At 41.9% G+C, this 21,272-nt stretch overlaps 1 protein-coding gene across 9 annotated transcripts in view; it reads right to left on the reverse strand.

Annotated features, from left to right (window-relative positions):
- Positions 1–21,272, reverse strand: part of tjp1a (tight junction protein 1a) — a 97,812-nt gene that overhangs the window by 3,568 nt on the left and 72,972 nt on the right. For 4 of the 9 annotated variants that reach the window (XM_069661079.1, XM_069661078.1, XM_069661081.1 and 1 more), the window contains 21 exons: positions 18,101–18,240; positions 17,544–17,649; positions 17,132–17,282; positions 15,229–15,337; positions 14,925–15,144; positions 12,990–13,174; positions 12,488–12,583; positions 11,187–11,213; positions 9,300–9,382; positions 8,689–8,899; positions 7,745–7,845; positions 7,303–7,653; positions 6,147–6,398; positions 4,127–4,951; positions 3,882–3,964; positions 3,583–3,759; positions 3,343–3,449; positions 2,971–3,215; positions 2,609–2,763; positions 2,306–2,526; positions 1,502–1,606 (listed from right to left, as the gene is read on the reverse strand). In XM_069661079.1, the coding sequence (XP_069517180.1) occupies positions 1,502–1,606; positions 2,306–2,526; positions 2,609–2,763; positions 2,971–3,215; positions 3,343–3,449; positions 3,583–3,759; positions 3,882–3,964; positions 4,127–4,951; positions 6,147–6,398; positions 7,303–7,653; positions 7,745–7,845; positions 8,689–8,899; positions 9,300–9,382; positions 11,187–11,213; positions 12,488–12,583; positions 12,990–13,174; positions 14,925–15,144; positions 15,229–15,337; positions 17,132–17,282; positions 17,544–17,649; positions 18,101–18,240 (3,950 nt within the window). The remainder of the gene's footprint in view (positions 1–1,501; positions 1,607–2,305; positions 2,527–2,608; positions 2,764–2,970; positions 3,216–3,342; positions 3,450–3,582; positions 3,760–3,881; positions 3,965–4,126; positions 4,952–6,146; positions 6,399–7,302; positions 7,654–7,744; positions 7,846–8,688; positions 8,900–9,299; positions 9,383–11,186; positions 11,214–12,487; positions 12,584–12,989; positions 13,175–14,924; positions 15,145–15,228; positions 15,338–17,131; positions 17,283–17,543; positions 17,650–18,100; positions 18,241–21,272) is intronic. The other 5 variants (XM_069661085.1, XM_069661083.1, XM_069661082.1 and 2 more) reach the window with 3 other exon arrangements.

The raw sequence follows: 21,272 nt of genomic DNA on the forward strand, positions 1-21,272 counted from the left end.
AGGCAACACAATGCAGAGAGTAATATGTAGTCAGAAAAAGGAGAAGCAGGACAGCAGAGTGAGAAGAAAACCACAGAGGGAACGAGGAGGAGGAGGCCAGAGAGTGGCCTTGCTTTACAATAAGAGGATTACAACGCAGCCCAGATAATCCTCCCACAATTCAGCCGGACAACACAGTGAGCTCCCTTCTCATTCAGCCCTCCAAGTCTCATCCTTAAAATGAGGCTAATTAACTGCTAATCCTGACCACTGCCAAAATTACCACTGACTTTGAAGACGGGGTGTGAGAAGGGCCGCGGTAAGACACTGGAAAGCGGCTACTTTCTATTTTTTAAAATAACTTGATTGAACTTGCAGGAGTTCAAGTTTTATATGATACATTTCTCTTATGTTATTTTGGTTGCTCAATTACATAATGGATGAATTAAAAAGCAGTTTGTCTCACATGTTCATTGACATGATTTGTGCAGCATTCTCTCTTTACTTTATTTCTGCCCTAATCTATCTGTTTGGACTTTTATGGGAACTTCTTTTTTGGTGGTTTGCTGTACTCTCTCTCAAACGTCACAACTCAAATACAGAAATTTGATTTTAAGTTTTCTGGACCACAAAAACAAAAAGTGGTGTAAAAGATTAAGGGCCTGAATCCTCTTGTGCAGCCACTGAGAGCTTTGAATGTTTTATCTATGAGTCTATCGCTCCTTCCTTCTCTGCCTCTTTTCAGTCAATAAACTGGAGCCAGTCCAAAAAAGAAAACTTGACTTCTTTCTACCTGAAAGCTAAATAGATAAAGAACTCAGAAGACAGAAGCTAAATTTAGAGAGGTATATTTTGACATGCTAACGAGATGTCTGTGTGTAATATTTCTGCAGGATAGTAACAGGCGTCATTGGTTATGACAGTGTCCCAATTTCCGGGAGCAGCTTCCATGAAAGCTGTTCTTCAGGTCAGGATTTGGGCGGCTATGTGAGAAAAATCACTGAGCAGAGAAGCATGCACTGCAAGTCTAATCGATGAAATTAAAGTGCGGTACAGCCAAGCGACTGGTGCGTGAATGTTAAATGAAAACAGAAGAATGTGTTAAGGTGATTCAGAGGTGAAAAGCAAGAAAGAAAAACTGTAATTGAAGCATGACAAAAGAATGAGAGGAGACTTTTATCTGAAAATCAAATAAAATCATAACAGTGATAAAGTGAATGAGCGATTAAATGAGTGATTTAACCAAAACAAATGATGAAAATGAATCAATCAAAACCATAATTATGAAAAAGACAGGTTTTCCCCCTAGATTGATTCTCAGACATGGTCAGAGTGACCAAATGATCTTGTTTAAGTTTTTCCAAATTATAAATGAAGAGAAGCAAATCTAGGGATAAAAACTGATGCAACAGTGACCCACAACCCCTCAGATTGTCACACAGCCAGCCCAAACGACCCCGGAAGAACAGAGAGCACAGCATACCCGACGAGGAGTCGGAGGATTTTAGAGCAAAAGACCAACCATCAGGGGTCATAGACGCACAGTGAGGTAAGCGCAGCTCCACAGGCTTCAAAAACTTGAGGCCATGAGGTCCACACATCACCAGAGGGCTGAGCAGAGTCTCTCCTGGAAACACAAGAACAGAATGTGGTGATGTACTCAATTCAGGACGATAAAAAGTTACACTGCTGATAGTTTATGTCACTGAGGATATCATGAAACTGGTGTTTCGATTCCTGGTGGGCACATCCATGCAAAAGGTTTAAACAATCAATTCTCAGGTTATTGTATTTGCCTTCTGATGGCTGATATGATTGGGTGGTGGGGGCTTCCCTCATGACACTTTGCATGCATGTATCGTCTCAGCAAGAACAATGGAAGCTGATAATAATCCAGCCTGCAGATGAAAGCTGGATTAAACTGATGCAGACTTTCATTTAAAAACAAATCTTCTTCCTTCTTAAAGTGTAAGAACCTTATTGGTGTTTGAAGCCTACAGTGCAGCCATGCATAGGCTCTGTCCGGTGATAAAGTCACAAGAGAATTAACAGCTCTAGCTTCTACAGCAGAGGTTTTTCACTTCTTGCAGACTTTTAATACGGCTAACTTCCCTTACAGGACTCCTAGTGAGTATTTATAGCGCAGCTGTAATCATTGATGCATTGATTGCACTCAACCAAGTTGCTTAATGCTTTTCTAGGCTAGTTAGACATCCACATCCCAAAATGCAACAGCAGTTTTTAAGACCAGTACAGCATCCCATAATTTAGATGTGCATAAAAAAATCCCACTTGCTTCTTCATCCCTCCATCTTTGACTAGTTACCTTTCTCCTTGTCCAGTGGTGGCAGGATGCTGTTGTCTCTGCAGACCTTGAAGTAGATCTCCTGCTCCACACCTTCAGGGATGGCCCCCTGCGGGATGATGATGCTGACACCTGTCTCAATGGAGCTCAGGACGCCACCGTTAGCGTTGAAGATACCTCGAGCTGTTGCAACCACTGTGTGGCCCTCGTCTTCATCCTCGTCATCATCCAGGGCACTGGGGCTGGGAGACAGATATCTTTACTGTCATACTCTGATGTTCAACACAAAACCTTTGACTTTATCTGTCAGACTGAATTTGGTACCTCACGGGGATGGCTTTGGGCACAGCGTTGATGTTGTTGTGCTGGTGTTTGGAGCGGTGGTCCATAGTGCGTGTGAAAGTGTCCAAACCGCTGTCGTGGTCTGCGTTCTGGGGCTGAGGGGGGATCTGGGTCTTCACTGGGCTGGAGCTCCGGCCCTGTCGCAAACAAAAGAGGGTAAAATATTCAATCCAATATCCACTGAAAGTTGTCATATCTGATTGGTCGGAAGATGTTATAATCAGTTTAGTATAATCAGAAAAACAAGACTATTTGATTGCAAGTTAGAATTAGTGAGCCAGTATTAAACTGCTGACAAAGACAGCAGCAGACAACTAAATGATTTAATGGCAGAATCTGCTCACCTTTGGAGCAGTGTCCAGCTTGTCATTGGGAAGAAGGTTGTGGTTGAATTTAGGACTGTCGAACATGCGTGCAAAAGGCTTGGCAGACGTGGTGTAGGGCTTCGGTGCATAGCGGTTGTAGGTGGATGCTGGTGGAGCCCCGGTGCTGGTGACTGGTTTTGGAGGATGCTCACTTGTGCCGTTAACTGGAGACTTCTCAGGGAAACTCTTGTGAGGCAGGAAGTTTGTCTGGACAGTGTCCTTGACTGTGGAAGAGGGTCAGAGTTTTAGTGTGAGTACGTTTTTATGTAAATAAATTAATGGAATAAACAGCAAAGCACAGAGGGATGAAGTACTATGAATTTTCACATGATAAAAAACAGCAACCTTTACCTTCAGGTGCAGGTTTGGGCAGTGTGGCTGGTGGCAGAGAAGGTGTCACCTGGGGAACTGGTTCATACTTTTTCTCCACAGGACTTGGTTTTTCCACTGACTCCGTTCTATATCACAAAGCCAAAGCCATCAACATTTAGATACACAGTTTACATTTTTAAAGGCATACATACAAAAACCATGAAGGATAACAGCATTATATTCAGCATGCTCGGGACTGTGGATGGGCTCGAGCATCACCTGGGGTAGTTGTGGGTTGCTTGTGCTTGTGGCTGTGGCTTGTTGGGACCGGCCTGGAGCTTGTCAAAGTAAGACAGCTGTTTCCTGTAGTAGTCCTCGTCCTCATCTGGGTCGTAATGGTTGGAGCGCACAATGTCATCTGCCACCTGGGACTGAGGCTTCTGAGGCCCCGGGGCTCTGTGGAAAAACAGTGGAGAAAGATGGCGAGAGCAGAGCAGGAGAGGAAGAGTTTTATAATCACAAATGGTTTCATTCCAATGTTTCTCTGATCAGGGCAAATGAAAACAGCACAGTCTTACCTAAACGTCTTCTCTTGATCCAGGTTGCTCAGAGAATTTGCTTTAGGGATTACTCCTCCTGATTTCAATGGCAAATCTGCTGCCTGTAGTAGCAAAAGCAATGAGTTTCATCAGTAGGATACAAATATATGAATGTTTAATACTAAAAAAACAATTTCTTAAACAGCAAATGTACAAATAAACTAATAAATACTTGACTGCATAAGCTGTTTTATGCAATATATATGCAAAGACAAAGCACTTACCTTGTTCCCAGTTGAATCCCCTGCATCCCTGGCTCTATCCACAGACACAGAGCGCTTGTTCTCAAACATCTTGACCCTCGTAAGGACTGACTGCGGCCTCATGGCGGGGTCGTCCTCGCTTGTGGCTGGGACAGGCTTCGGAGCGTCCGCAGGGGAAGGTGAGGGAGCCTCTGCTTTGGGAGGAGGCGTGGGGCTGGTTTCAGAGTTCACAGGAATGAGGTCGTACTGCTGAGGTTTGTAGCTCTTTTGTTGCGCTGTTGGTCCCTGGTTATAGGCAGGCCGCTGGGCAGCGGGCTCTGGGGAGCGGGCAGCTGAGGGGTACGTGTTCAGGTGAGAATCCTGGTCGTAGTGCATGTCAGGCCCTGGAGCAGGAGGTGGAGGATCATCATAACGAACAGGCCCTGGACCTGTAGGTTTACCATAGCGAGGTCGCCCGTCGAATCCGTGCGGAGGTGGGGGCTCGTCGTAGCGGAGAGGAGGGGTGTACTGGGAGTCAGGGCCGTCACCATATGGCAGACGGGGATCGTAGCCCTGGGAGTTGGCAGTAGAGAGCGGTTGGCTGTACGGGTTCCACTGTTGCTGGTCGTAGTGAGGCACACTGTTCTCGTAGGGCGGGTTAGAGTCATAGTTTCGGTACTTTGGTTCTGGGTAACCACCTCCGCTGCTGACTCCGCTGCTGCTGACATCATACCGACTGGGCGGGTGGTCGTAATCTCTGTATGGCTGCTCAGGGTGATATCCCTGCTGAGGGTTGTAAGTCACAGGCTTCATGCTGTGACCGATTCTTCCTGCGTTATCTGTGCTGTATGGATCCTTCTGATACATCTATCAAAAAAATAAACAACAAGGAACGAGGTTAACAAATGCACAAACTTAACATAAGATGTGATGTGAAAAACTGGACATACAAAAATCAGTTCAAGCATGAGAAAAAGAGAATATTAAATCAAGTTTGTGAAATTAAGTGCAGAAGAGGAAACGAGAAGGGACAGACCTGAAATAGAGAAACTGAGAGGGAGGGGTTACTGTTCAGATAATAAAGTAGATTAAACAGAAATAACAGCACAGCCAGACACCCACTGCAGCTTTAAAAGATCACAATGTACCACTGCAAATATCAAATTAAACTCTGAAACTAAATCAATAAAGGACAACAAAGTTAATAAAGAAAAACAACAAAACAATGGGATGCATTTTTCTTGTCTTAACGAGCAAATTGTATAAATGGTTTATAGAGATGTCAATTAAACTACTTTCAGATGATCTATCAATAATCTAACTGTTATTTTGGGGTTTCTTAACACATTATGTGCATCCACAAGAGAAAATGTCTCCCACTGTCTTGGTGCAGTTATAAAGGCAACTTAAACATTCACAATTATATTTAACTTTACAAGCACATACCCATTGTACAAAACCTGATATTTAAGAAGTAACCATTAATTATCCATCCAAATGTGAGGGACATTTCTGTTTAGGCGTATTTGTTACTCGCCCAAATTTGCTTTATAAAAGATATTCATAAAAGAGGTGGAAAATTAATGGCTGCTTTTACAAAGAAACGTTCCATTCAGTCTGCTCTGATAAATAAACAAACAGATCTATGTCTAGATGTTAACAGAGAATGAGGCAAACATTTACAGCCATGCAAAGAAGATAAGCAACAGTGAGAGCTGCAGGATTTCCACTGCTCCTCTCCATGAAGGCATATCAGCGCAGCCATAACCTCCAAGCTCACTGTTGTTTACCAGCGTTTGCTCACACTCTGGCTCGTGCATACGCATACACACCGTCTTGCACACAGCAAAGCCCACACACACACACACACACACATCTCTGTCTCTTCTGGGCAGCACTGTGGTCAGCAAACATGCAGGGCGGAAGGAGAGAGAGAGAAGCGTGGCAGCAGGAGGTAGGTAGGTAGACAGGCAGCAGCAGCAGCAGCACAGGAGGTCAGCCAGGTCAGACCGAGCTGAGCCGGGCCGGCTCACGGAGCGTCCAGTGACGGTCAGATGGATACCTTTGGTTCTGAACTGGCTGGTCCGGACTGTAGAGGTTCTGGCGTGACGCTCTGAGGGGCTAGCTCAGGGGTGGGTCTCCTAACTGAGCCAGCCTCTGGGTTGGGGCTTGGCTGCCTTTGAGGAGCTGCAGGAGCCTCGTCAGGGCTCAGACCCCCTACAGTTTTTACAGTAACGTCGACAGCAGGGGGCACTGTTTCAGCCAGGGGCTCAGGCTGCTGGGGGGTGCTAGGGACGGCAGCGGCCTCTGCTTTCTGTGAAGTGGTTCAGAAATGTTTAATAACACGCGCTGACACACTACGGTGCAGTGCTAACAAATGCTACTTCCTTGACAGCCCCTCAACAACGGCCTGCTCCTCACTCATGGATTCAAACAACCAATCACCGACCTCTACATCTAACTATAGCTGTAGATCAAACGATGGCGCGTGAGAGTTTGGAATTAGTAGCAGGACAAGTTTTCATTGTTAGAGTACACTAATTTGTTTTAATGCTACGGTTACAATACAGTAGTTTTTTTCCCCCTTTATGTTCATTAACACATCATTAGACGACAAACGTTTAGATCGGGGAATAACAACGGCCAATCGGTTACTGATTAATACATTTCACAGGTACACTGGATTAACACTGGCATTTCCAACATGCACATAATACTTTCTTGTGTCGTATCGTCAAAGTCCCAATCACAGGTGAAACAACGTAAGGAAGTGCACATAGGTGAGTAGTAGAGTACTGGTACAGACACTTAGACAAACATAAGTTTCTTTCCCAGTGACATCAGCAACAGTCACACCAATAAGACAGCTTGTGGTAATACAGAGTACAAGAGTAACAATAAAACTTATCATGTTCTTCTAATTTAGAAAATAAAAAACACGCGCTCACAAACATCAATCAACAAACACATTAAGTCAAATAAATAAAATAATATCATAAATATAGATTTATATGTGTTAAATATAATATTTATATATTGCGATAAATACCTGACCACAAAAGGGGGAAACTTTCCCACTGATATTGTTTGGTAACAGTAGATAGACAGATAGCTGTATAAATAATTGGGTGCCTTCAATAGCGCTTCCAGAAAACCCTTCTAACGCACACCACGTCCTCCAGACAACAGGGAAGACGTGCAGCTCTCAGAAACGCTACCTGCTGCGGCACTGGTGCCTTGAATCCTGCCGGGTCGATGCGGTTCAGGGGGTCCGGCTGCACTGTATGCTGGTATCCAGCGTAGCCCGGCGGCTCCTGGATGACAGGCGGATCCTCACGCACAGGCTCGGAGGAGCGGGTGATGGCAGGCTCTGCGGGTGGACCCACGTCGTCGTTCAGCGTCTCGTCCAGCTCCTGGTCGGTGTAGGCCCCGCCCTCCGTGTCCGTGTCCTCGTAGTCAGAGGTGTGGCGGCTGTCGGTGCTGTACATGGAATACTCACTGCCTGGCGCCGACAGGTAGGACAGGCGGTCATCATGGATATCCAGGTCATCCTCAGCTGCCCCATCAGCCTGGAAAACAACAAGGTTGGGCAAGACAGGGAGTGAGAACAGATCGTTTCCTGTCTACTCACTCCTGTTTGTTTTTATGTGCGTCTTTTACCTTGCCCTCGGAAACCCACACCAGCTGGTTCTGCTGCTGCTGGATGGTCTCTTTCAGCGCTCCAAACCAACCATCGTTCATGTTGTTCAAGTTAATGGTTGCTGAATACACAAAGACGCAAGGGCAACAGAGAATAAAAAACATCTCTCTCATCAAATGAGTACCAACAATTATTCGATTAGGGATTAAATGCAACAATGAAATTCAAAATGAAAGTTTTTTTCAGACATGCACTCTAACCCATAAATTCTCTGCTTCTGTTACATGATTGGCATAATGTCTGTTAATGACTCGAGAGTAATTTTCAAGTTGCGGATCGATTAAATGTTTTGAAGTATCAAAGTGTTTTTAAAAAAACAAGAAGTCAGACTAGTAAGAAATACTTTAAATGCTAACTTTGGGAACAGCTCTCCTTCAATCCCACAAAGGAGATAACAAAGGCAGCTTGCAGGCTTCTTGCTTTGTGCATTGTATCTTTCCACACCCTGTGGTCTCATGTGCCACATCCCAAATATGCAAGTTCTCCAGCTGTTTAAACATTAACATGAGGCTTGATTTTGAGAAAAATTTCAGATGGAATCCAGCGTATAACGGCTGAGATGTGAAGATGCAGCTCCTTCTGTGGAGAATTTATGCGTTTGCTGCAAAAATGTTCTGTAGGACGACTCTAATATCTTTATTTCCAACAATGCTCCTGACGCATGGTCACCCCAAATCCCTTGACAAGAAGACTGCTTGCTTTGAAAGGGACCTTGGTGTGTTCTTCTGTGACGGTCTGTGCTGAAAAAGCATTTGTTAGAAATCTGACAGAACAGGGACAAGCAAAACAAGTGCAGTGTTCCAACACTGTGCCACTCAGTTGTCAGCTGCTTTTAAACGTGTCTTTGCCCCTACCCTTGTTGGAATCATACATCTATCCCTTCCCTCCCTCCCTTCTGACTCACTGGTGAAGAGGTGGTGGTTGTTCTTCCTTAATTTTAGAGCTCTTTCATAGAGCTTCCTGGCACTCTTCCTGGACTCAGGGCAGAGGCGGGTCCTCATGTTCTTGACGCCCTGCTTGGTGTCTGGGTTGAGAAACACCACAATGGGATACCACTGGGCGTAGTTCAGACGGTCCACTGCATTAGGGGTGATGTCCAGCACTGCATGCTTGTCCTGAGTAGAAACAAACATACAAGGTGTTGTGAATGTGTTGATTTCAATATAGTGAGCACCTTTGTTCTGTTTAGATTTAAGGTAAAGGATCAACCCTGTCTTGAAACAACATCATGATTTTTTTCCTTTCATTGTGTGCAGAAGATCTTGAACCCTTCTCAGTGGTCAGCCCATCAACCTAAATTAATTTCTCAAGCAACCCTGCCACAGTAAAATCCACCACTTTGCTAAGGTACCAAATAGCATTTAAGAGTGCAGTACACCAGGGGGCAGAAGTGAGCTGTATATCACTGTGGCATGCTGCCATCTTTGTATTACCATAACAAATCTGTCAGAACATTTTCATATCGCTACCCTTTTCTGTATATTTAAAAGTAAGTGCAAATGAAGCTTCTCTTACCCGGTCAATGATCTGTTTAATGGTGTGCAGTCGAATGATGCCGGAGCTTTTCTGGTCTGTCCCTGCATCCCTGGGTTCACTCTCTATGGAAGACAAACAGCCACAGTTACAGCATCACATAAACAACAAGCGACAAACAACAATAAACACAAGCAGTGCCCCAATTAGACATCCTTGCAGCGTGCAGTTGTCATCTCCCATAAACAGAGCTGTTCAATACAGAGTGATAATTTCCATCGAGGAGAGGACAAGTGTACGTTTATCACAGCAGCTTGATAGTAAAGATGAAATGAGGACAGCAGCCAATTCATGCAGTAGTCATTAGGTGTTTTGTGTAGATTTAGGGAAATTAAAGTCAGTGTATAAGAAATGTGTGCGTGCATTTGCATGTGACTGTGTTAATTATTGTGCAGGAAAAGTGTAACGTGAGAAACATTGACATAGAATATGCAACAACCAGAGTATGAGGGTAATTTGGCAGTAATAAGAGTACAGTGTCATTGTAAGCCTCAGAGATTTAAGCAAGGATGTGTGGGGGGGTTTGATTCACATAAAGATAAGCAATAGTTTCCTGCCTAGACACACAAGGTTCAAAAGAGGGCAGTCATCTCACAAGGATATTAAGTGTTCTAATGACTAAAACACACAGAGGAGGGGGCTTAATTTCTATCATCCCAATAGAATCTATTATCTAAAATAAAACAAGTCTCTGCTCTAAACTATCTAAAAACATTTTCAAAGAGAGAAGATAAATATAGCCATGCAACAAGTCAAGATTCAAGCGTATGCAGCAGCAATTTTAAAAATTCAATGATGGGGATTCAGAACTGTCCCTGTTTATATAAAATTTAGGTGCTTCATTGCATTATGAAAAGTTAAACAGACACACAGAAAAACAAACGACTGTCAGTTTTATAAAATATCCAATAATTTCTAAGCTCTTGCAGAGTAGCTGCACAGTGGTGGGTTTGATTGTAGTGTGACCTGTGAGCCATGGAATGACCCATTCTGATACATTAGGCAACAATTTTGTCATAATCTTGTGTCTGAATGCTCAATATGTAGGCATATTGTTAGGATATCAAAACAAATTTCATCTTATTAAATAAATACTATGTGCTGTGTGTTACTATGGATACTAATAGAGGCAGTTTGTCATGGATATCTACACATTGGAGACCATTTTCAGGGGCACAGTCTTCCTTGGCTCTATTTACTTTCTGCTAATTATTCTAGCATGTGGTATTTTATGGGCAAAATAACTTAAGATCACAAAAATTGGTGTTGACTTTTTGAACCCCAAATAGACTCAACATTTCTGTCAGTTCTGCATTACTTTAAAAATGTAATTACAATTTTGTTGGCAAGCAACTTCAGCATCTCAGTTTTCATGGCATGTTAACTACACAGCTCCACATGCTGCCCTGCGGTTGTGTTTCTACTTAATGCAACCTCAAATTGAGAGGGGAATACCACTGAATAGAACAAGAATTATTACTGTATACATTTGAGGATACTGTACATCAGCATCCAATAATCTCTTCCATATGCAACATTAAATAAAACAATGACAATTCCTCAGTGACTTAAATTTAAGTCAGATATATCAAAGGTAGATTTTTTTTTGTCAATCATGGGTAGACAAAAATAAGTTGCAATGTATTATGAACTAGCTTTGTGTGACTTTTCTTCAGTTAAAGCTCTTCTTAGTTATGTATATCATGCTAATATGTGCTCATGTAAATTTCTTGATCAAGTGCTATTCCCCCCAAACACATTGATTAAACATCTATAGGTCAGCTAGCCACCAAACACTGTCTTACAGAGGATCTGCAATTCACTGAATCAAAGATAACAAATAAAAAGTTGATGCACTAAGCGACATACTTTCCCCTCCTTGTTGTTGTTGTGTTTCTGAAAAGAAAATACAGTTACACAAACATCACTGGAGTTACGCAAATACACATCAATGATTGGAGCCACTTTTCTATGGGTGTGTAATGAAAATGAGTGTGGTCGCATTGGCATGTGTTTGTGCATTTTAAAGTCATTAGAATCCAATACTGAGTGTTTCAATAAAAACCACACACTAAAGAAGCTTGAAATTTCAAGAAGTAGGAGGCAGCGGATGAGGGCCAAAATGAGAGGGGTGTGTAGCTCTGATTGGAAAGTAGAGACGAGAAATATAAACAGAGAAAAGGGAAAAGAGAAGCTGTAAGCAAAGAGGAAATAAGTGACTTAAATATATTGGGAATTTGGAGAAGTAGCAGTAGTTATAGTAGTAGTAGTATTTTCTGGAGGTAAGCAGGATGCTATCTGTTAAAAATTAAAAAAATATAATTCCTCAGCATCCAATGATTACTAGCGTTACCTTTGAACTAACTAACACAACCAACAGCAGTGGTCTTCTACAGAAACAAAGACTTAAGGAATATACAAATTCCTAAAGTGCGTGTGTGTAATCTTCTGTAGACTATAATTTGACGGAAACAGCGTGGGTTATTTAATTTATAGACTTAAAATTTTCAAGTAAATAATCATGGTAGCTTACTGCCAATAAACACTAAAGTAGGGGCATTTTCAATAAAATATTTAATAAGGTTAAGATGATAAATCAGGTTCCCCAACACAACATGCATTTATCAATGCGCTGTGCGTTGCGCCACTCCTTACAGCAGAGCAGTACATTACAAAAAGAAAAGAGTCACAGACAATGGCGATGAATTTCTCTTCCCACTGGGAACAAGTGAGGAGAGTAAAAATTTGGTCTCTTATGGTAAAAAACCTAAGGCTTGGCGAAACAAATTTGCCATCCATCTGTGTCAATCAAATTGAATGTTATATAGCTAAAACAAATCTTCATTTTTTCTCCCAGAAGCAGGGATATTACTAATCCTTAACCAATGACCTTTCTTGTATATTACATGGGTTCAGAAGCGCTCTCAATAAGGTTCTCCTCAGAAACACGAAGCTACATTGGGAATTTTAAACTGTAGGATATATAAGAAGGTATTGACCCAACAGCGAGTTAAACATGCATTAGATATTGACCACTGCTGTAAATATAGGATAGATGCTGAGAAGTTAAATAGCCATCAGCTTTAGAGATGTGTAAATGTGTAAAATAGTCTCCTATCAGTTAGGAAGCACAGCAGGATGTTACAGGAGATGGGTACTTTACTACTTACTTGCTAGTTCAAAAATGTCGGGCTCCTCTCTGGCCAGTTTCTCTCTGCCCACATCTGCTATTGGCCCAAAAATAACCACAGGCCTCAGGAACCCAGCTGCACCAAAACAAGACCATGTCATAGAGATTACAAAAGGTTAGCATTATATAACACTTGAAAACACAGAAATAAATCACATCACACTGTTGAAGCATAAATAAAATAAAACTGCATTTAAAAATGCAGTTTTATTAAATCACTGACACCAAGCACACATTGACGAGGAGCAAAGTGAGGCACTCTGTTCTTCTGCTATTAGATAACAGGCAAACACCTAATAATGAATGATGTAGTCTTACTCTCATCAGTGTGTGATGAAGTGAATTGTAAATTAACATGATATAACATTACCCTATATAATGTGTGAATGTCTTTTAGCTACACGGTTGAAATCTTTCCATTATAAATAAATGTGGGATTCTCCAGTGGATTGCTGTAACTGCCATCACATTAGTCATCTTACCTTCCCTCAGCACCACCCTCTCATAGGCAGGGAACTTGGTCTGAACCGGTTGGGCTGACAGGTCCTCCCTGCTCTTCCGCAAATTCCTCTTGGAGCTTCGTAATCCTCGGAATCTCCAGAAGTCTGCTCTGTCGCCCCCTGGTGTTTTGGGTAGGGTGTACTGCACACTGGATAGCTGCTCAGCCCTGGACAGACAAGAGTTAGATCAGCTGTCAGGACTTTATTCAAATCTGCAAACAAGGATACTCTTGAGACACTACAGGTATACAGGTATACAGCACGCTTACAATGCTTAGGTAGGAAAAAACAGGGTTTAATACTGGTACCTCCACTGCAATGCCATTACACAGTACTGAAAATGTTGTCAAAGTGATTACTTCTGGGCTAATTCAAATGTTGTCTCAAAGGAGCAATTCGCCCCTGGAAAAAGCTACTGTCAGTCAAAGCTGGTGTTCTCTGTAAGCGATAGAAGCAATAATATTTGAAATGGTTTCACTGATGGTGGTTTCACCCATTCTATATTCTGACAACACCCAGCGTGCATTGTGCCACCCCTCTAAAAGGAACGGCCCAGCAAGAGACGCTGGAGTGAAATACTACCGTTTCTCTGCAGGCAACAGCTCAGAGCGGTGCAGAATCTGAAATATGACGACAATATACCGGTGGATCGTCAAAACAATTTTCAGGTCTGCAGTCTACAATTCAAATCTGACAATTTTGAACGAGACATGACATCGGATGCGGGCGTCATAGATTGAGGAAGTGTAGTTTTGCGAGCTCCCTGGCCTCCGCCAGATGACAAGTTTTACGTAGTCTGGCGGAGGTTTTCCAGGGCCCATTGGAGAAGCAGATAGCGTCCTCCAAAGGCACAGAGCCAAATTGCATTTTTCTTTTCTACCTTAATGGCATTAGCTCCCCAAAACAGCGTGATAGGACTGAGGTTGAAAATCGGCGAACTGGCCATTAAGGGCTACTAGAATAAAGTTAAGGTTCAGTATAACCTCGTTAAGGAGCCTAAATAATATATAACAGAATTTTCACTGAACCAAGCAAAATAATTGAACCGCATCCTGATATCTGCAAACATAATACTTTAAAAACTGTTATTTTCCCAACATAATGTCACAGGATTATTTGATATACACAATTCATTTGAGTCTTAAAATAAACATTTAAAATGTGCAAAACATGAATTCTTGAAAAGGGTCATAATCTGTAAAAGTTTATATTATTAGATCACTGTAGATACTTTAATACATCTCTTACAGAGAAAATAACAACACACCAAGAAGTAAGTCAGTGAGTAAGTAAGACAGTGGGCCTACAGGGGGAAGAGCTCATTCCTCATGGCTCTGAATAATAACAGTCTTCCTTTGATGTATGTTTTTTAAAAATATTATTGAAATCTGACTGTGATTTTATGGCTTTGTGTTTAAAGACTATCCAGGGAAGCAGATTTAACTTGGCCAAGAAGCTGAGATATCTTCCACAATTCATAATGTATGTGATAATAATGCATGCAGTATGTGAAAAGCTGTCTCTCTGTTAACAGTACAGTGAGGAATCTCTGTGTAAACTCTGCCTGAGGCTGTAGGAGGCTGAAGAGATCTGTACTACATATGGTTGAACACAAAGGCCTCTCCAAGTTCATATAAACCTCACATGGTAGATAAAAAACGCTTTACCTGACATGTGTGATGTTTTAAATACGCCCTATTTTATAAACACTAAATGCTTTTCACAGAATATAGAACAAAAACACGAAACATCAGAACTAACGTATGAGTAAAAATAAATCATCTGCTCTCAAATCTGTCCTTACTACTTGAAGATAAACCAGTTTGCTTCTATTCCTTTGCCTCCACCCTTGCCCATTCATAAAGTGCCAGAACAAGCCATACAGGTATCAAAGGTGTGACCTGAAACTTCTTTTACCTGTTCTTGTTTGGGATGATGCCCCTTTCCACTTCCTGATGGTTCTTGCCAATGCGGATTGCAAGCCAGGAGCCTAACTTGCCATTGTAGAGCGTGTCTACTACACGGAACACCTCGCCCTTATTGAAGCTCAGCCCGTACGGTGACTCCTTTTCATATTCAAAGTGTGTCCGGATGTAGAAGGAGTCACCTACGTCCGATTCCACTATCCTCCGATACACTAAAAAAAAAGGAAATAACAGATCATTAAAGCAGCCTGTTAAATGTGCTGGTTGACGCAGTACTTCATACAACAATCCCTCACCATCCTTCTTCTTCTGGGCCAGAATAGTAACTTCCTCTCCTCTTGGGAGATCCAGCAGAAACAGCACAGCCTCCTCCCGGATGATGTTAGCAAAGTCTACATTGTTCACCTACAGATACAGAAGAGAAAACATGGAGGAAATTAACTTACAGTCCAATCGAAGTTGGCAATCATACAAAATAGTCATTTATAAACTCTCTAATGTTATCGTAGGCAAACTCCACCCTCATACATTTTTAAAATCTAACTTTTAAATTATTAAAAGTTTGTTGCAATCTACTGGGTGAAAGTGTGCTCCCCTCATGCTCTGAAAAACTTCCTTTAGATTCTGTAAATTAAAAATTAAAATGAAAACTCCACTCCTCATTTTTCACAGAGTTTGTGGAAGAATAAGAACGAAAAAAAGTTGTTCTCCAACAGAAGCAGGGGGATGAATTCCTCCAGCAACTGTGCAGCCCACTCCTAGTCTCCAGCTTCTCTCCCAAACACAATAACTGCTGTTTATTGACTCTGCTCGAGGTGCAGCAGGGGAACCAGAAACACATGGGCTGAATCACTGAATCTAAGAAAGACACCTTTATCCTTCCCAGAAACAGGAGGGCTTGACGTCTTTATCTCCCCTAGCACACCACGACCAAAGGAAAACCTTCTAAAGATGGAAAACAATGTCCTGGAAGTCTCTGAGATGTGTTTGTACAGGGGAGGAAAACACACACAGGCTACAAAAAAAACAACAGATGTATGAGGTAGAGTGGGAGGAACACAAGACAGAGTATACTCATTTAGAGAATGAGGAAAGGTAATGGACAGCTTTGTATATGAGATCAATGAAGTCCATACATTTTTATGTCACAGGGGAAATCGTGTGTGGCTTAGTGTTCAGCCTCTTCTACACAGTGCACTTTCACATAGCTCCTCAGTTACAGCATCAAATATAGCAGGTGTAATCCCTGGCTGGTGTACAATCATGTCAGAATGGATCCAACACTGACATCAAGAGGGTTTCCATCATCCCTTCCACAATGTTACTCTAGTGTTCAGCAAAACAGACAGTCAACTGTTCCGAGGTCAGAGTGCAAGAACGACATCTATTGTGTCTTCACATTGGAAACAAGGGGAGTTTTGACACAAGGCTGAGCCCGGGATGACTCACAGACTGACAGATACATTGTACTCTATTCCCAAGATCTTCTTTACACAGAAATAAAACTATGGTGGTCATGGGATCGCATAGTTTCACCACTGATTATCTAAGCTGTAGGCAGCTACTGCAGGACTATTTTGACAATAACACCAGATGTTCATCCCACGTGTGACATGGGAAAAAACATAGCAACACTTAACGGTTTATAATTAACTGGAATAAACTCGCAAAGACAACGACAACTAAGAATGACCTGAAAAGCTTGAGAACACAAATCGTAGTTACTGTAAAACCTGGTTTGTATGCAGCAGATTTCTCCACAACCAATGCCCATTTTTCAACCAAGGCTGGCATATTTGATAAATGACAGTGCAGCCTGAGTACATTTTTTTCTCGGAGCGCTTTGACTGACGGTGCAAAGAAAGGACAGCCTCAGCTATAAATAGGACACTTCAGCTGTGAAACCCAACTTAGATATTCTTATCCGAGTTTCTGTTTTTAGCCACACTTTGAGTTTTATTTCTTGAATCCAACACACGTAATGCTTTCAAACCACTGAACTTCTGCCTCTGCAATTCTCTCCCTCTCAGACACACCTGTCACGTACATGTACACATCTAAAAACAGGTGAAGCATACGCAATACACGGCCAACAAATTAGGTTCAGCTTTTTATTCCTCACTGCTATTTTCATTTAACATGTTAAAGGCAGAAGGCAAAACAATTCTCATGTTGCTTCAATGATGCAGCGCAGCATACCCTGAGAATCTGGTCTCCCTCCTCCAGCCCCTCCTTAGCCGCAGGACTGTCCTCCAGAACTCCGGCCACAAAGATTCCCACATCGTTTCCTCCCGCTAACCGCAGACCGACACTCTCTCCCTTCTTGAACTTGACCAGCTTCATACTCGGCCTGCAGGGGAACAGAGGTAGACAGGTAGAATTGGGTAAAACGGTTGGTTAATCAGAAACACCATTCTCAGGCACACAACACAGGCAGTTTCTCTAGCAAGCAGCAGGACTGTATCAACACCGCTAAAACAGAGGCTGATCAGAAATCTGAGCGGGTACTGCATGCTCATTTTTACATGGAAATTAAAGCTCACTCATATTATTAAATTAATAAATAAATGCCTCAATGCAGATCTGCACCCAGAACTTAAACGACATTTACCTGAGGATGCTGTCATCATGAGCGGCACTGGGTACAGGGGCGTCTGAGGGGCTGACAGGCAGGTCCACGTCAGGCTGACCAGGTTGTGCATAAACTGGCTTTGGTTCTGATACAAATACAAACACAGTAAGTGCAATTACACACTTTATCCCAAGTACACTATTTGTATAGTATTTGTTCTCTAACATTATACATACTTAGTTTTCTCACATAGTTACTATTTCTTTTTAATTTAATTTGCAGTTACTAATAACCTATACAACAATGTGTTAATTAGATTTTCCACGAGGAACACCTGTCTAGATTGTGGAAGTGTGAAGGTATATTTGACCCTTGAAACAGCAACTGACATTTATGAACTCAGTTTGTCTCTTTAATATTTGTCTTCAGGCAAAGCTGAACCTGATTCTGCTAAAGCGGCAGTCAGACTCAGCTTTAGCAAACGACTTGTTTGTAACCATACTTCACTAAAGACACAGAGAGATATAATAGGTGGTGAAAGCGGAGAATAACACTAGTCACTACTTCTGAGGGCTGATAGGCAGAGGTTTCCGTACCAGGCAGCGGAGGTAACAGTTTGTCATCTCTGGAGCTGGCCTGGTCGCTGGCCTGTGACAAGACCCCATCATCAGAGGTCTTGACTGGTGTGGACATGGACCCTGGTTTGGATATGCGCTCCTCATCTCTGCTTCGATGGCTGAAATAAACACAAATATTACATTCAATTCAACTAAATACAAGCGGACTGTTAATGGTATCAACATTGACTGTTCATAATGCATTCCTTATGTGACTGCAGCATCTTTGCACATTCCAATGTGTTAGATTGACGTGTCTTCTATACATTTTAAATGAAGGTACAGACACTCAAATGAACCCGAAAGGAGATATCATCGACCATGGATTAGGTGATAAGGGCATGTGGACAAAAAATGAATAACAAGACAATAAGCAGTTAAGATAAGGATGATTTTTGTTCAGGGTTTCATCTTTCATTTTTCATGTTGTGTGGTCTATGCACTATGTCAATGACATACCACACAATTCACAAACAGAAACTGACATAAAATTTAATTTGAGCAGACAAGCTTTAAATCACATTTTTCCTGTAGAATGAAACTCCCATTTTATTGACTACACAGAAACCTCTCAGATAAAAGCCGACAGACTTTGGAACAAATGAGTCCTCAAACATGAACTCCTTGAGTTAGGATACTTTTCCATCCACATTCCTGTTTAACCTGTATAAAATATACAAGGGAAAAATAAGTGTCTGTGTGTGTCTGAGTCTAGTAGGCCAAGTCTAACAGAGTAGAAAGGGCTCTGCTGCTTAAAACAATGGTTGAATTCCATTCTGGTCACATGACTGCCTGCTGGCACAGTACTTGAGCTGTTTTCAGAAGCTTTCCAAGAAGAATGTGAAGGTGCAGGCTGTGCCACCAGCCCAGACTATGCAACTTCTTCCATGTCCATGCTTTCATTCTTTCTCATACAGTATGAAAAAATACATTGTGTATCCACCCATGTTTAAGCAAAATACAGTAAAACACTGATGCAAATAAAGACCATGTACCGCCATTTACACACATGACTAATACTCTCTGCAGCTTATTCATCATACTCCCCACCACACCACAGCCTTTTGTAGGTGCTTGAATCTTTCCAGCAGCTCCCACTACAATTCAGTTTTACACATTAATCTGATCTGTGCTATTTCTTACGTCAGCAGAGAGAGCTGTATGGGAGTTTGTTGTCGAGGGAGAAGGGTAAATGAGGGCTGCAGCCCGAGGATAAATAACAGAATTGTAATGGGAGAGACAGACAGTTTGTGTGTTTGTGTGTGTGCAAAAGATGAATGGAGAAGAGTGTGAAATAGAGGGAAAAGGACAGAGTCAAACAAAGTGAGAGCAAGGGACAGAAAGAGAGAGAGAGGTGAGAAAGAGAGTGTTGTGGCCTAAATCGGCTGTTTCTTGCTGCAGAATGGTTCTAAAAAAAGGCTTCACACTGACAAACACCATTCGACAGAAGGCTTTGTTCAATCCCTCCTCTTACACATTCTTACAGTACGGGTACAGGCAAGAGAGAGCGAGTGGCTGCACAGGGATCAACAAACAATGCAAAAATGCTGCTGAAGCTCTACAGTTCCTGCCCCCACAATTTCTTACCCAATCACAAGCTTCAAAATGTTTACAGAATAAAATTAACTGGACTGGATGTAATAACATCTCTTTGCAAAACAAACTAAATTTGAAGAATATAATGATGTAAATTAACCAAGTCTTATAATCAAACATATACTTATATGACTAAAAAATGTATGAAAAAAGCATATATTACTCACACAAATGTATCTGTAAGTTGAACCATGACGCTTATTGGGAGGATTTTGAAATCAGTTCCTTGAAAGACACCACAGAGAGCCTTTTGCCGATGTGCAAAGTAAACTAATACTCATGATGATGATCTGTTGTATTAAAAAACAGCATCGTGCCCAAGGCAGAAGAATGCCTCTTAAATCCTACAGCCAATCAGGTTAGACCAACCATCTGGCTCGGGGCAAAGCACTGTGGGAAGTATGTCAAATTCCTTTTCCCCTCCCAAACTGGGAGATAATGAAAATTTTCCCCTACATCACAGTTTAGTGAAAGTCACTCTGTTGTTTCCTCAGTTACTTTAAATTCCACAACCACGAGGAGCAGGTGTAACTCCTCCTGTGCTCACAGGATGAAGTAGTCATCCAAAATGCGCAATAGCACATACAAATGAAGTCTTAACAAACTGTTTTCTTACTCGTGGACAGACATGTTTGATACATAAGAGGGTTCAGGGCAAGAGCAACATGAGCATAACAGTGATAAATGCTCTGACAAACAAATACTGGCCTGTTATCAGAAGAATGCAGTCACTTACATTGGTAGTAATCTTTGCAACAGTGAACCTGCCCTCATCCTGCATTGAAACAAGTATTGTTACCACACAGACTGACACTACGTACCGGCTAGTGAAATGAAAACACTGGATGTTAATCTACTTATGTGTCATCACTGACAAGCATTTAGTGGGGCAGAAAGCTAAACTAGCAGCATACTAAACTAACACGCTGCAACTACAAAAGCTGTTGTGTTTGGTCTGTGCAAAGCAAGCAAGGTGAGTAATATCTCAATGAGGCTGCTGGGTTTGTTGACTTGTTCCACTGAGACATTTTGGAAGATAACATAGACAGCAAATATATAATATAGCCCACTCATCTCACATAGTTAAACCTCCATCTTATCAAGATCAGAGAGGAAAAATGACACTGTCTGAATAACAATGTGTAAAAATGACTGCATCCTAAGACAGTGATTGGTTTGTTTTCCTTTGTCAAGCTCTCCGAAGGTGCAAAATTAACATTTTTGTCAACAGACCAAATTGCTATTGATGTTCAAATTTAACCTGCCACTCAATAGATTAGCATTGTTCTTTGGGCTGGTGACCGAATCGAATCTATGAGACACTTCCATACCGCATCATCCCAGCATTTGGCAGAAGGCTGGCGCTAATTTTGCACCAGTCACAGTCTGCAGCTCATACTGTATAAACATGATGAAATGGAGTTCTGGTTGTGAGACTCTCCAGTTCAACCCAGAATGAGTGCTTGAGGGAAGCATAGATTTAAACCTTTTATTCAACACTCTCTTGTTCTCCTACTTTAAAGTATCAAACTGAAAGAATAATTATGACCCGAAA

This window comes from Semicossyphus pulcher, unplaced genomic scaffold (assembly GCF_022749685.1).
Source record: "Semicossyphus pulcher isolate SPU_LCO1_2020_fin unplaced genomic scaffold, fSemPul1.0.p SCAF_1, whole genome shotgun sequence".
Classification (NCBI taxonomy): domain Eukaryota; kingdom Metazoa; phylum Chordata; class Actinopteri; order Labriformes; family Labridae; genus Semicossyphus; species Semicossyphus pulcher.